Source organism: Rattus norvegicus, chromosome 9 (genome assembly GCF_036323735.1).
Source record: "Rattus norvegicus strain BN/NHsdMcwi chromosome 9, GRCr8, whole genome shotgun sequence".
In the NCBI taxonomy this organism is placed as follows: domain Eukaryota; kingdom Metazoa; phylum Chordata; class Mammalia; order Rodentia; family Muridae; genus Rattus; species Rattus norvegicus.
The window spans coordinates 95,913,906-95,928,354 of NC_086027.1; the positions used below are offsets into that span (position 1 = coordinate 95,913,906).

The window sequence follows — 14,449 nt, forward strand, 5'->3', positions numbered from 1 at the left end:
CTTTAGTTTTTAATTTTCTTTTTAAATTTTATTTTATAGGTGTGAATGTTTTGTGTACGTGTGTGTGCATGGTACTAGTGGGCCTCAGAAGAAAGTGTCAGGTCCCCTGAAATGAATTACAGGGGGCTGTGAACCACCATGTGGAGGCTGGGAATTAAACCCAGGGCCTCTGCGAGAGCAGCCGGTGCTCTTAACCTCTGAGCCATCTCTCTGGCCCCTTATTTTGGTTTTGGGACAGGGCCTCCTGCATGAGCCAAAGCACTCATGTAGAGCTGGGAGCACAGCTTTCGAGAGTAGATTCTCCCCCTCCACCATGGATGCAGGGATGGATTCAGGTCATCACCAGGTTTGCACAGCAAGCTCCTCTCCCCGTGGAGGTATCTGCCAGCCTCTATCTGGTAAATCTCATCCCAACCATTTTCACATTCTCCCAGTTTATCCACAAGGTTTTGTGATCATCCAGTGCCTTACTTATCCAATTGAATATCTCTTCTGGGGTCACACGTTACGGGAGGAGGTTGAATTCTTAGCATATACCCTTTCTTGGCCAGAAGCAGGATCTAAAGACTTCCTGGATTCGAGCTAATCCTAGGCAATACCTCACATGCAGTTGGCATAATGATTCATATGTCACTTTGTACTAGAGGAACCTTGTCCCTATCACCTTGTTCCTTGGTAGCTTAGGACCGAATGAATAGTCCTAGAGTTTCACTATTATTCAGGTATGATGAAGCTAAAGGTTAAGGAGGTAACTCTACCAGAATGAAATTTGTCACTTATAGCTCCCCAGAAGAGGGAGCTTGCCGTGACGCACAGAACCACACTGGGAAACACTAGGGTTGACCAGGGAGTAAGGTGAAACCATGGCAATAGTCTTTCTGCTATTTCCATGGAAATGACAGGCCATGTATGATTTAGAGAGTGGGGGTGGCTATGATCTAGAGAGCATGGGGGTCTCTAGCTGTGATTATGGCAAACCAGGGCCTTCAGTATAACAACCTTGATGTTGGGGGTCTGAGGGAAACATGAAGGTGTAAGCCTCTACTTCTAACACTCCACAAGGGAAAGCAGGAGGATCGTGAGTTCAAGGCCAGCCTGAGTTAGATGAGAGACCCCAAAGAAGGAAGGCAATTGAGAATGTGGGCTCTGTGTCTGGAGCACTAGGAAGTCAGGGTTTTTAATGTCTCTCTTTAGGAGAAGAACAATCTCTCAAGGGCCCACAGTGTCCCCAAATCTAGTCAGGTTTGGAGGCACACACCTGTAATCCCAGTACAGGGAGGGGGCTCCGGGTGGCTGAGGCAGGAGAAAAAAACCTAAAAAGCTAGGATTGATATAGCTGCGGTTTGTGGAGTAACATCGTGCACATACATGCAGACAAAATACTCACAGACATAACAAAATTAAAAGTTAATCTTTTAAAAAATGTTTTTCCCAATGTGGTGGTGTACACCTTTAATTTCAGCACCCAGGAGGCAGAAGCAAATAGACTCTGTGAGTTCAAGGCCAGCCTGGACTATATAGGAATTTATAGGCTAGCCAGAGTGACATAGTTCTGACTCAATGGAAGAAAGAAGTGGGGGGAGGGAAGGGAAGGGAAGGGAAGGGAAGGGAAGGGAAGGGAAGGGAAGGGAAGGGAAGGCTTTGACTCAAGAGACTAGGATGAAGGACTTTGAGTTGTAAGCTAACCAAAGCATGACTCTTATCTCAAAGTAATGAATTCAAATAAAAAGTGTTCCCTTGGGACTTAAAATCTTGGCTGGGGATTTAGCTCAGTGGTAGAGCGCTTACCTAGGAAGCGCAAGGCCCTGGGTTCGGTCCCCAGCTCCGAAAAAAAGAACCAAAAAAAAAAAAATCTTTGGCAACTTTAGGCAAAATAAAATAAAGGGGTACAAAGGAGACTTTATGGGGGGTAGGGATTGAAATAGAATGAAGTACAATGACAGACGTGTGAAAATACTGTCACGAAATCCATCGCCATAGTGAATGCTTCCCTAAACCATCAGCTCTTACTGCTGCAGTCCAAGGACTTGACTTGCTAAGTGTGTGGAGTCCCAATTACTCTTGGTTTTGTGTGTTGGGAACCGAAGAGGAGGAGGGAGAGGAGGAGGAAGAGGAAGAAGAGGAGAAGCAGCAGCAGCAGCAAAAAGTGAGAAAGAAAACAGCAGGTTTACGGAAAGCAAAGAGGACAGCAGACGGAACAGTTGGTTGATGGGCAGAGTTGTGAGGAATAAGGTCAGGATCTGGCAGGCATTGTCCAGACTAGATGGAAAGCCACCAGATGTGGGGACAGATGCTGACGCCCCCACCCTAGGTATCACAATAAGCCTTTTGTTGCTACTGTTTTATTTCTAGAGTGATGCCCATTGTCAGTAGCTATAGCATCCCAGACAATCCTTCCAGTGTGTTTGGCAGCATGAATTGCTCCTCACAAAGTGAGGGCAGCACAGTGTAGTAGGTACTCTGCCTCACAGGCCCAGAGTCTAATAACAAAAGAGTCATTAGTAAGGATGAATGGCAGGTGAGCCTCAGGCCTGGGCCTGTGGCTGGGAGGACTTCCCTGAGACAATGGCACTTAGTCAAACTTGGAAGGATCGGAGTAGAAGGCTCACGTAGACTCCAAGATGCCTGTCTCCATGGAAGAGTGACAGGACCTCCCCAGCAGGAGAATTGACAGGTCAGGGTTCAGAAGGTCTGTGCTGGGTCTATAGAAGGGCCTGAGATGTAGCGATGGATGCCCATTGGGTGGTGGAGTTATTATTGCCCGGGGAAGCCCAGCTGGCGTGGAGACCCAGACTGAACGTGTAAAGACCAGGGAAGATACCAAGGGCCCAACAGGACTCTTGGTGTGTAGGGTGAAGGTGAGGGACACGTGCAGCCCAGCCCTAGGTTGACCTTTCTCCTTGACCTTTTTCTTAATTTAATACCCTAATGCCTGCTGAGATTAATCAGGTCTGTCAGTCGAACATCCCCCTTCCGGATGATGGTGAAGCGCGAAGGGATAAGCCATCTATTTCCAGAACCTAAAGAGGTTTAGGATTTAAAAAAGAAAAAAGTTTTCAATTAGCTACTCCTCTCACCACACCTTGCCCCGGCCAGCTGGATACTCGTGCATCTTTGAGACCCTCTGAGAAGATTGGAGCTTCCAGTTAATGCTTAGAACTGCTGAAATGGCCAATCTGCCATCTCACTGATCCAATCAGCTCCCTGCTCCTCAAATCTGATTTGGTTTTTAGACACTGAGACCTCAGGGCTGGGCATCTCCACAGATCCCTACAAATTCCCCCCACATGGCAGCCAGGGGCCTCACCCTTGCCCTGTGAGGTTATCTGATAGGATTTTACCAGTTCCCTCAGCGCACGGGGCTAGCTGCTCACCATCTGAAAGCACAGGTAAGCTCTCCTGACTTCGGTGACAAATTACAAGGTAAGTAAGCATCAGCATTCTCAGAAACCAGGGTGGACACAGGGTGGGAGTGAGAAACAAGAAAGACAGACAGACACGCTTTTCTGCAAGGCAGTGTGCTAGGGTTCACTACCTCTGACTACTACAGGATTTTGCTTGGAAAGGAAACTCAGAGAACATTTAATCCCAAACCCTGAGATGGCCTTGATTATCTGCCAGACTGAGGAGAGAAAACAGACATCTGAGTAGAAAGAAAGGCCTGCCTGGTGTAACTGGGGTTCTCCTATGCCTCTGACAACTGCATTTTGGGGAGCAGTCATATGGCATATTTCAGGGATATTTTCTGTGAGCTTACCACAAAGCACAGAAAAGCCAGGTGTGGTAGTACATATCTGTAATCCCAGCACTAGGCAGGAGGATTGCCAGTTTGAGGCCAACCTGGGCTATATAATGAGCCAGGAGGAGAAAGAGGAGAAGAAGAGGAAGAGGAGGAGGAGGAAGGAAGAAAGAATCTAGTCATGATAGAATTGTTTGATTTTGTTTGAGACAGAATTTTACTGAATAACCCCGGCTGCCCTAGAAGTCATTTTGTAGTCCAGGCTGGCCTCGAATTTTCTGCAACCCTAACTCTGCCGTTTGAATGCCAAGATTATAGGTAGGAGTCACCACGCCTGGCATGACAGCATTTTAGATGCAACCTTACAAGTACATGACACCAACGCTTAATCAAAAAAGACAGAACTTCATTAGAATCTACCTGGTGAAGTTTACTGAGATGTCTGAAGCTTACCAAGAAAAACAGAACACACCAAAATATACAATGGGCCAGGCATGATGACACACACCTTTGATCCCAGCACTTGGGAGGCGGACTTAGGTAGATCTCTATGAGTTTGAGGCCAGTCAGGTCTATATAGTGAGTTTCAGGCCAGCCAGTGAGACCCCATTTGGGTGGAGGGGTGCACTGGAGCTGGAGAAACGGCTCAGCAGTTATAAGTACTTGCTGTTCTTCCAAAAGACATGAGTTCGGTTCCTAGCACCCAGGTCAGATTATAACTCCAGCTTCAAGAGATCCAACACCCTCTTCTGGCCTCCACAGGGTACTGGACACATGTGGCACACATACACATAAAAAAAGACTAAATATTTTTTAGATGTGCACTACAGTAAAGTGCAATCAATCAGAGAGAGCTTTGAACTGATCAAGGATGGATATTGGAGCATGGGAGGAAGTCACAGAGGTAGGCTTTATGTCCAGAGTGTCCATAACTTTGTATTTGGGTTCATTGTACTTTCTTAGCCATTCGGCCTTGGACATACATCCCAAGGGACAGACAACATGGCAGCCTGTGTGAAGACCAATAAATCCCATGTCATCTTCAAGAAGGTCTCCCGGGACAAGTCGGTAAGTGGTACAGAAGAGAGGCTTCTTGGAAATTATTGTAAGAAGACTAGGAAGCAGACATTTGTTAAATATAACCATGGTCAGCCATCTACCAATGAGGCCCAGGGAGGCCCTGTGTCCATGGCACGGACAGTCAGTGAGAGAGAACTGAGGATCCCACAACCCTCCATCTCTCAGCCCCATTGTCCCACCCCAACCTCATTATTCTACCTTGCGTGTTACAGCACTGGCCATACTAGCATACATACATATATACATACATACCCTAAGGCTGGTGTATCTGGTATATCTATCTAGCTGTATACCTAACGGACAGTGTAGATCTGCCTCGTAGGTTTTCCTGTGAGGCCTCACAAAGGAATCAGGCTTTTCACATGTACCTCCTCCTGCCCGTTCCTCTGTTGGCTGCACAGGTCATCATTTCCTTCAAGCTCTTGGATTCTTTAAGGTTATAACTTTGGGGTTCTACATCTTTTCATTCTCTAAGTCTTCCTACCACAGTGTCTGTCAGCCCTTCTTATCTCCCCTTTATACTTTGTGCTGACTTCTCTGATCATTTGCCATTCCTCACTCCCCATTCCACTCCTCCACCCCAACCCCCTCCCCACTAATACCTAACACATTCATCGTGTATGGCCATGCCTCCTTGAAATGGAGCTGGTCTTTAAACAGACACTATTTGAAACAAGAAATGTATTTCCTTCTTTCCTCCCTCCTCACTTCCCTTCATATATATATATATATATATATATATATATATATATACATACATATATATATGTATATATATATATAATGTGAGAGAGAAAGAAAGATGATAGACATAGACATAGACATAGACATAGACATAGACATAGACATAGACATAGACATAGACATAGACATAGACATCAGCACCCCACCACTATATACCCAGCTCTAATTTTACTTCTATTTTGAGTCAGAATCTCATTAAATTTCCCAGGCTGGCCTTGAACTTGGACTCCTCCAGCCTTAGCCTCCTGAGAAACTAGGATTCCAGTGTGCTGCCAGCCCCACTTAGTTTTTTTTTTCCCCTGGTGCAAGGGTCCGAGTGGAGGAGAATCCATCAATTCTTGTTTTGTGTACTGGGAGTTTTCAGTGGCAACCCTTGTGTGCCCTAGTCATGGGTACCTGGCGCCTGCAGCCATTTCTCTGTGGCTCTCTTTTCTGTGAGATCCTCAGCCTGGTGGTGAGCACCCCAGCTCATTTCGGTTCATGGTTTGAGGATACAGTTTAACATAATGGGGCCTGGTGGCAGGAACGTGAGGCAGGATGCAGACAAGATGAGTACCCCTAATGAGCTCTTAAATGTCAGGAGACCTTTCCCGGGAGCTCTCCAGGAGACTTACCTCCTATCCTTACTGCTTGGGCCTGAGCTACCTGTCTACACTATGCCAATCACAAGCCAAAGGAATTAGATGCTCGGAACTGGATCAATCAAGAAACACCCCTTGAGCTGGAAGTGGCAGCACAGATCTCTGATTCCAGTACTCATGAGGATCCCAAGTTCAAGGCTAGCCAGAGCTACACAGAAAGCACTTATCGAAGGAAGGATGCAGGCTGGCTGGCTTGCTAGAAGGATAGTTCAACAGTTAAAGAGCATTTGTCGCCTTTTCAGATGTCCTGGGTTCAGTTCCCAGCACCTACATGCTAACTCACCATTCATAACTCCAGTTCCAGAGCATCAGATGCCCTCTTCTGACTTGCAGGCACCAGGCATATTCATAATATGTATACATGCATACATACATACAACATACATACACACATACATACACATACACATCTAAATTAAAATGAGTACATCCTTTAAAACAATGTTAAAGTAAAAGACAGATGCGGGCAGGGAGTGGGGAGAAGAGAAGTGGGGAAGAGAATTACCCATTAGGGCTGGCCTCCCCTTAGCATGCGACCTCATGATTGATGGTGGATCACGTGCATGACTGGCTGGTTTATCCAAGAAGGTGTGCTTAGCTATGGGTGAGTTGCCGGAAGTCCATCTGTCGGTTTCACCCTTTTCTCTGTCCTCCTCTGAGGTCCCTGTCCTCCCCACTCCTTTCCAGGGTAGTAGAAAGGTGACCTTGCTCCCAGTTGAGTTTGGAGTTGCTTGCTCCTGGTTAAGACTCACGATGTACCTACCACCCCTGGGGAACTTACTCCCATCTAGCTGGACTGGATCTGCAACCTTTCCCTCTCTGTCAGTCAGGCTTGATATACACACCTTTAATCCCTGTAGTCAGGAGGCAGAGGCAAGTGAATCTCTCTTAGTTTGAGGCCAGCCTGGTCTACATGACAAGTTCCAGGACAGCCAGGGCTACATAATTAGACCCTGTCCTGTTTTAAGCACTTACCTCACACCAAGGTAGCAACCTAGAGTGGTTTTGTCTCCAGAGACCCACAGTGCTGCGGAGGCCTCCACAGTCCTGGAAGCCAGGAAAGTGGAATATGTGCTGGGAGGGGGAGAGACACAGATTCTGAGTGCTCCTGGGGCACCAGGTTTGAAGTCAGCCTGGGCTACACAGGGTGTTCTAGAACAGAGTGAGAGACTCTGGCTAAAAATAATATAAGGGCAGCCAGAGCATGCTGGGATGCTGGGGACCTGTAGTGCCAAAATGTTCTCTTGAAGCGTGAGGAGGGCTTCCTCAGCTAGAGGTGTCACTGAAGGGCCTTCCTTGCTGCCTGCATTAGGAACAGAGAGGTTTAATTGTGAGAGTTCTATGGCAAAGCTGTGAGAGTTCTATGGCCATAGCCAAGGTGAGGAAAAGGGGCCTGGAGCCCAGAGGTAAGGATTGATCCTGTTGGCCACCTTCAAGAAGCTGGATACTATTCCATAGAAGGGAGAAAAAGTCACGTCTATGAATTGGGAGGTAGCCACGTTAGGGTTCCTGCAAGAACAGAGGTAGGTGGATAGAGGAGAGTTTATGCCCCTGGGTAAGACTCATGGTCTACCAACACTTGGAGAACCTTAGCCCCATTCAGTCTGGCTGGACTGGGTCTGTAGAATTGGGGGCAGGTGCTTTCCCGGGCTATCCTGGGGTATCCAGTAGATATCAGAACTCAGAAGCCAACAGGACCTACTCCCAGGAACATGCTTAGAAGGATGTGCCAGCCCCAGGCCAGGCTGGCAAGCAGGGGACAAACAACAGCTCCCTCTCTTCTCTCCCTCTACTTTTGGGTCCATCCTGCACAAAAAGCAGAGGGCCAGAGAGTCCACTGGACAAGTCAGCTGGGTTAGCCTCAGGTGAGAGCTCTGACCTAGAAGGAGAAGCTTGATGCCTGCTGCAGTGCACTTTGTCCTGTGTGTCCCTGCATCCCTCTCCCATGCCCAGCTCCCACACTTCCAAGGGTCCTGAGGCCTGAAGAAATGCTGTGCACAAATATGCAAGGTTTCCCCTGGGTTCCTCTCTGTTGACAGAGATGTAGAAGCATTTGCCTGATACCACCTTCAACATCAGTCATGCAAACGGACCCACCTGGGGAGAAATGATTCCCTGTGGAAGATTGAGTATAAGATACAATTTAATGTCAAAAATCATTTAGGTTGTTTGGTGAAGTAAAAATGTGTACTTGATAGGCCTAGAGAAGTAGAGGGCTAGCCGGGATGCGTGCTTTTGCTCGTTGGCATCCTTCACAAGCACTGACTAAATCCTTCTCTGTACCAAAGGCTGTAGGAAATACTGAGAAGGCTGGTATATAGAACACTCTAGAGTCAACCTGTGGGTTGTGACCCCCTTGAGGGTGAAGGACCCTCTCGCAGGGGTCACCTAAGACCATTGGAAAACACAATTTATATTATGATTCATAACCATCACAAGGTTGTAGTTATAAAGTAGCAACAAAAATGATTTTATGGTAGGGGGGTCACCATGACATGAGGAACTATATTAAAGGGTGCAGCATCTGGAAGGTAAGACCCACCGCTCTAGATCCTCACCTCAAGGCTTTTGTGATCCTCTGGCAAAGAAGCGACCCTGCTTACCTACCAAATAGCTGAGGAGACTAGCTGCTGAGAACATGGGTGGCATCCCCACCAGTTTGCTCCATGCCCTCCTTCCTCAGGGCGTGGTTGCGGGTTTACTTGTGTGGACTCAGTCAATCACTTCTCTGGGACTCCTACTCCTTGCCTAGTCTAGAAAGACTCTGGACACAGAGACAAGGCCTTTCACTGCATAACTAGAAACAGAAGGCTGACTGTGTCTGTGGGCATGACCTTCTGCTAATGTATGGGTTAGCCTGTCAGATTCGCCTGGTTGCCTACAGACCTGGGCTTGAGAAGAGGAGGGAAGAACAGAGTGGGAAGAATTCCCACCATCTACACAGATGGAAAGAGTTCCCTGGAGTCACGTAGGGATGGAAGACAAGACACTGCACTTGAACCATCTTCACTCACAGCAGGGAGAGAAGGACACCCACAGAGTGTCTGTGGAACCAACCAACCCCTCTTCTGAAGACTAATGGAAAGGGCCAAGGTTACAGGGTAGAGTGCTTGCTTTGCATGCATGTGGCCCCAGGTTCGATTCCTAGCACTGGGTAAGAGGAAGAGGAAAAACACTACTGGGAAGACTTTGGGATTGTTGGCCTCTGAGTGAATGCCTTTGTTCTTTCTGCAGGTGACCATCTACCTGGGGAAGAGAGACTATATAGATCACGTCAGCCAAGTAGAGCCTGTAGGTAAGTTGAGTTGGGAGGAAAATTTAATGTTGGTTTTCCTCTCAGTCATTAGACTGCTAGATTTTGGTTTAAAAAAAATGCCAGTAGGGGACAGTGTCCCAGGCCTTTAATCCCAGCACTCAGGAGGCAGCATGTGATGGGTCTCTGTGAATTCAAAGCCAGCCTGGTCTACATAGTGAATTTCTGGACAGCCAGGGCTACATAGAGAGAACTTATCTCAAAAAATGAACAAACAAAAAAGATGGAGACACCTCAGAGGTAAAGAGCAGTGGCTGCTCTTACAGAGGACCGGAGTTCAGTTCCCAGCACCCACACAGCAGCTCACAACCATCTTAGTCCATCTCCAGGATATTTGATGCCCCCTTCTGGTTGCTGTGTGCAGTATGTGGGTGGTGCACATATATGCATGCAGGCAAGCACCCATATACACCAAATAAAACAAATCCTTTAAAAAAAAATCAATCTCAGTCAGTTGGTGGCACACACCTGTAATCCCAGCACTCGGGAGGCAGAGGCAGGCAGATCTCTTGAGTTTGCGGCCAGCCTGGTCTACAGAATGAGTTCCAGGACAGCCAGGGCTACACAGAGAAACCCTGTCTCAAAACAAACAAGCAAACGAATAAAATATCACAAACAAATAAAATAATAATCTAATCAAATAAATACAAACTAAAATGTCAGTGAGTGGCCACTGGTTAGTCGGAAATGATTTGGTTTTACATTTATTTATTTACTTGTGTATCAGAGGAAAACTTTGTGTAATCAGTTCTCTCACTTTTGTGTGGTTCCGGGGATTGAACTCAGGTTGCCAGGATTGTACAGTAAACATCTTTACCCACTTAGCCACTTTGCTGACCCCTCAAATTAAAAAAAAAAAAATAAAAGGTTGGTTTGTAGCTCAGCACTGCTTGCCCAGTTCAAGGCCCTGGGCTCCATCTTCAGTACTAAAGGAAACGATCCATCTCTCTGCTTCCTGAGTGTGCATGCAATACGGCCGATGCCTCAAACACCTGTTTCCACATTACCCCATCAAGACAGATGTACCCTCAAACTGTATGTGCCACTAGGTAAGCGCGTGCAGCATCAGTTACTTCTTACATCTCTAGAACCACCCAGAAATCTAATTATATGTAGAAAAAGAAACTGTTACCACACGTTTTCCCCCAAATCAAATCAATATGTTTCAATTTTTCAAATGCAAAAGAAGGTTAAAAGAATGGGCTGTGGCCATGCCGGTGATCCTGATGGTGCCGAGAGCTGGGTCCCCGTGCACCGCTGTGGGGAGTGTACAGTGCTGCAGCCACTGGGAAAGCAGCTCGGCGGGTTCTTTAAGAACTAAGCCTATCCTTTCCCTATGAGCCAATAATAGCACCCCTGGGTATTTATTGAGAAGTGAGAACTGCACACAAAAGCTTTCTTGGATGTGGTTGTTCACAGAGCAGCCCCAAACTGAAAAGACTAAAGTCTCTCTTCAGTAGATGAGGAACATTAAACAAACTGTGGTATATCCATGCCGTGGACTACTATTCAGTCATAAAAAAGAACAAGCAGCCAGTTGTTGGCACTCGCCTGTGATCCCAGCACTTGGGAGGCTGAGGCAGGAGGATGTTCTGTAAAAAGAACATCCTCAAAGGAGTGCAGACTTCATAATTCCACTTATATAACATTCTCAAGATGACAGAAATCCACAGACAGTGCTTGCCAGGGGCTGAGGATGATGGGAGCAGAGATGGAATGCAATAAAGCCCACGGAGACCTTTACGATGCCAGAACAATTCCACGTCTGGATTGTGGTGCTCACACCTATGATAAAACGACAGAGCTGTGCACACCCATTGTGTTCTTACCATGTCCTCGTCTAACTCTAAGCACGAGAGGTGACTGAATGAATGGTGCTGGAGCCCTCTGCACTAGCTCTGCAGCTTTCTCTGGCTTGCTAAGCGTTTCATGAGCAACCGTTCGAAAGGCGTAAGGGGGGAGATTGGGAGTTTTAAACGCTGAGGATAAAACTGTCCTCAGTGGGTAAGGTACCTTGCTGCCAAGACTGATGACCAGAATGTGATCCCCAGAACCACATCTTAAAAGTGACAATTCTTATTATTTTATGTGTACGTATGTGGGCCTGAGTGCATGTCAGTGCATATGCATGCAGGAGTCATCAGAGGACAGCAGGGCTGTTGGACCCCCTGAGACTGGAGCTACAGACAGATGTGTGTTGCCACATGGGTGCTAGGAACCCAAACCTAGGCCCTGTGCAGGAGCAGCTAGTTCTGTTAACTGCCCAGCCATCTCTCCACTCTCTAGAACAAATATTATTCTTAAAAACCATAAAAAGCAAGCTGGTTGGTGAATCAGGCCTGAAGGCAGGAGGATTACTTGTATATGGTCATCCTTAGCTACAGAGCAAGCCCAAGGCTACACTGGGCTACATGATACCCTGTCTCAGCCTCCCTCCTCCGAACTAAAAAGAGAAGATGCCAAAGTCCTAAAGTCAGATGCCTTGATTTCCTAATCTCACTCTCTTGGTTTTCTCTCTGTTGTTTTAGATGGTGTTGTATTGGTGGATCCTGAGCTCGTGAAGGGGAAGAAAGGTGAGCTAAGCCCCTTGCTCATCCTCCGGGCAGAGAAGGCCTAGTTGCCTTGTCCATCCTTCTCCGGGCAGAGAAGGTTATTGGTGGGCAGTAGGAAACTATGCTTGTTGAAAGGCAAAGAAACAAAACCCAGAGTTTATTTTTTTGTGCTTCCTTGCAAAGTTCTGTGCCACAGTATCACAGTGCCCTTGAGATCTCTGGTGGTTGTGTGTGTGTCAAACCATTTGTTTCTAATGACAACTTGCAAAAACTGAATTAGAACAGATTTGAGCTACGCTTATGATGATGTCGCTGACTCAGATCCATTCTAAATATGCCTTTGGAGGGGTTGCTCCTGGCAACCACGAGGCATTGTTCTAAACCTTGGATGTACCCACTGGAATATGTCAGATGTAGGCTGGTAACAGGGTCGGGGTGAGAGGGGAGCAAGGCAGGAAAGACAGAACAATTGTTCTCTTCTGTTCCCCCAACCCCCTTCCCGGGGGCTCTTCAGCTCTCTGGCTTGAACCCAACCAGTCTGGCCCTTTACCACACAGGGATTCAGCTATCAGGGAAAACCACAGCTTAGTGGGTGCAGGCAAAAGTCCAGGCCTGCTGTAAGGAAGGGTGCAGGGTGTCGAGTGGCTCTGAGTCAGCAGTCAAGGGGCAGCTGGCCTCAGAACTGACACACGAGAGTGCTCAGCCAAAGCTAGGAGACCCGAGGTACCACTTTCAGCAAACTTTACCGTGGAAGACCATGCACTTCCTGTCTTCAAAGAAACCTGAAGCGAACTCATACACTGGGCACCGGCTCCCTTTAATCAGGCAGAATTTTGCGAAGTGGTGATTTAGAGGCTGTTTAGTGAGGCTCCGAGCAATGCGCAAAGACAATAGAGGAAACTTCTCACGTTCCATTTTGTCTCCCCGCCTGGCCCAGGCCTTTGGCTCTTCCCTCAGCCTCCATATGGCTCAGGCACATGTCCCATTTGCTTCCAGCACTGTTTGTCTCTCCAAACATTCTGCCCTCTCTGACCCAAGCAAGCATGTTAGCACTGTGTCAGACGTCCAGCTCCGGATCGTCATGCTGGTGGACCAGGAGGAGGGGGGTGGGGAGGAGACAGTAAGGCCAGGTGGACTGTGCTCGTCTGTCCGCACATTGTTTTAATTTATTGCATTTGTATTCGTGGGTACGTGTGTGTGTCCCTGTGTCTCTGCATGTGTACATATGTGTGCAGGTGGGTACACAAGTACTAAGGTTCACATGCAGAGGTTCAACTTGTGGAGAGTTGGTTCCCTCCTGCTACCGTGTGGACCCTGGAAATTGAATTTCGGCTGTCAGCCTTGGAAGCAGACGCCTTTACTCAATTAGCCATCTTGCCAGCCCTGTCCATAGATTTCTACCACTCTAGCAAAGTAATGTGGTTGCCAAGGAGATGGCCCCCAATCCGTGAGAGCCCTGCTTTTGGATAATGAACTCTAACCCTAGGAACATGCTGATCCTCCCAAAGTGTGCCGACCAGCTGCATAGTATTATCCTCCCAGACCCTCCCCCCCATTCCTTCCAGGCAGCAGAGCCTGGCGCCCTGGGGCAGACACCATGATGTGGTCACTCTGTTGCTGGCTCCGCTCAGTGCCAGTGGCTGAGGTGCATGGGCCTGTGCAATGGACCAAGACTAACCTGTCGCCTGTCCTTCCCCAGTGTATGTCACCCTGACCTGCGCCTTCCGCTATGGCCAAGAGGACATTGATGTGATTGGCCTGACCTTCCGCAGGGACCTGTATTTCTCTCGGGTCCAGGTATATCCTCCTGTTGGGGCCATGAGTGCCCCAACCCAGCTCCAGTTGAGCCTGCTCAAGAAACTGGGAGATAACACGTACCCATTTCTGCTCACGGTGAGCTTTCCTTCCCCTGCCTGCTCCCCCGGTTTGTCTCCTTCATCCGTGATACCCTATGATAGGAACAGGGCAAAGAGGAGGGGACGGAGGCCCACACATGTGGGCCTGTAAATTGCACCCTTGAAAGAAACTCTAGATTGCATGTCCGAGATTGTCTGTTTTTAAGTCTTTGGAAATAGCCTCCCTGCCTCAGAAGGCACCATTTCAACCTGCCCTTTGGATATTTTCCTTCATCTGACCACCTAATTAGATGAGTATGTTCTGTCTTCTCTCATTCACTATAAAAAGAAACTGGTAGATGTGACCCTCAGCTGGCCCCAGGGCGTTCTAAGCAAGCAAGAGTCTGCTTTGGGACAGGAGGTCTTAGTAGATGAGTGCCATCTTTTACCCCTCAGCCCCAGGGTAAACAGGGCACACAGGGAAACTCTGTCTCCATAAAACAAACAAACGAAAAGTCAAGAAACATTGTCTAAGTCAGAACATG

At 47.7% G+C, this 14,449-nt stretch overlaps 1 protein-coding gene across 2 annotated transcripts in view; it reads left to right on the plus strand.

Annotated features, from left to right (window-relative positions):
* Window positions 1-1,734: 1,734 nt before the first annotated feature.
* Window positions 1,735-14,449, plus strand: part of Sag (S-antigen visual arrestin) — a 41,002-nt gene continuing 28,287 nt past the window's right edge. Inside the window, exons 1-5 of one of the 2 annotated variants that reach the window (NM_013023.3) lie at window positions 3,292-3,389; window positions 4,703-4,807; window positions 9,439-9,499; window positions 12,046-12,090; window positions 13,769-13,962. In NM_013023.3, coding sequence (NP_037155.2) covers window positions 4,742-4,807; window positions 9,439-9,499; window positions 12,046-12,090; window positions 13,769-13,962 — 366 coding nt within the window. In that variant the 5' untranslated portion in view covers window positions 3,292-3,389; window positions 4,703-4,741. Of the gene's footprint in view, window positions 4,808-9,438; window positions 9,500-12,045; window positions 12,091-13,768; window positions 13,963-14,449 lie in introns of both variants that reach the window. The other variant, XM_039083069.2, reaches the window with a different exon arrangement.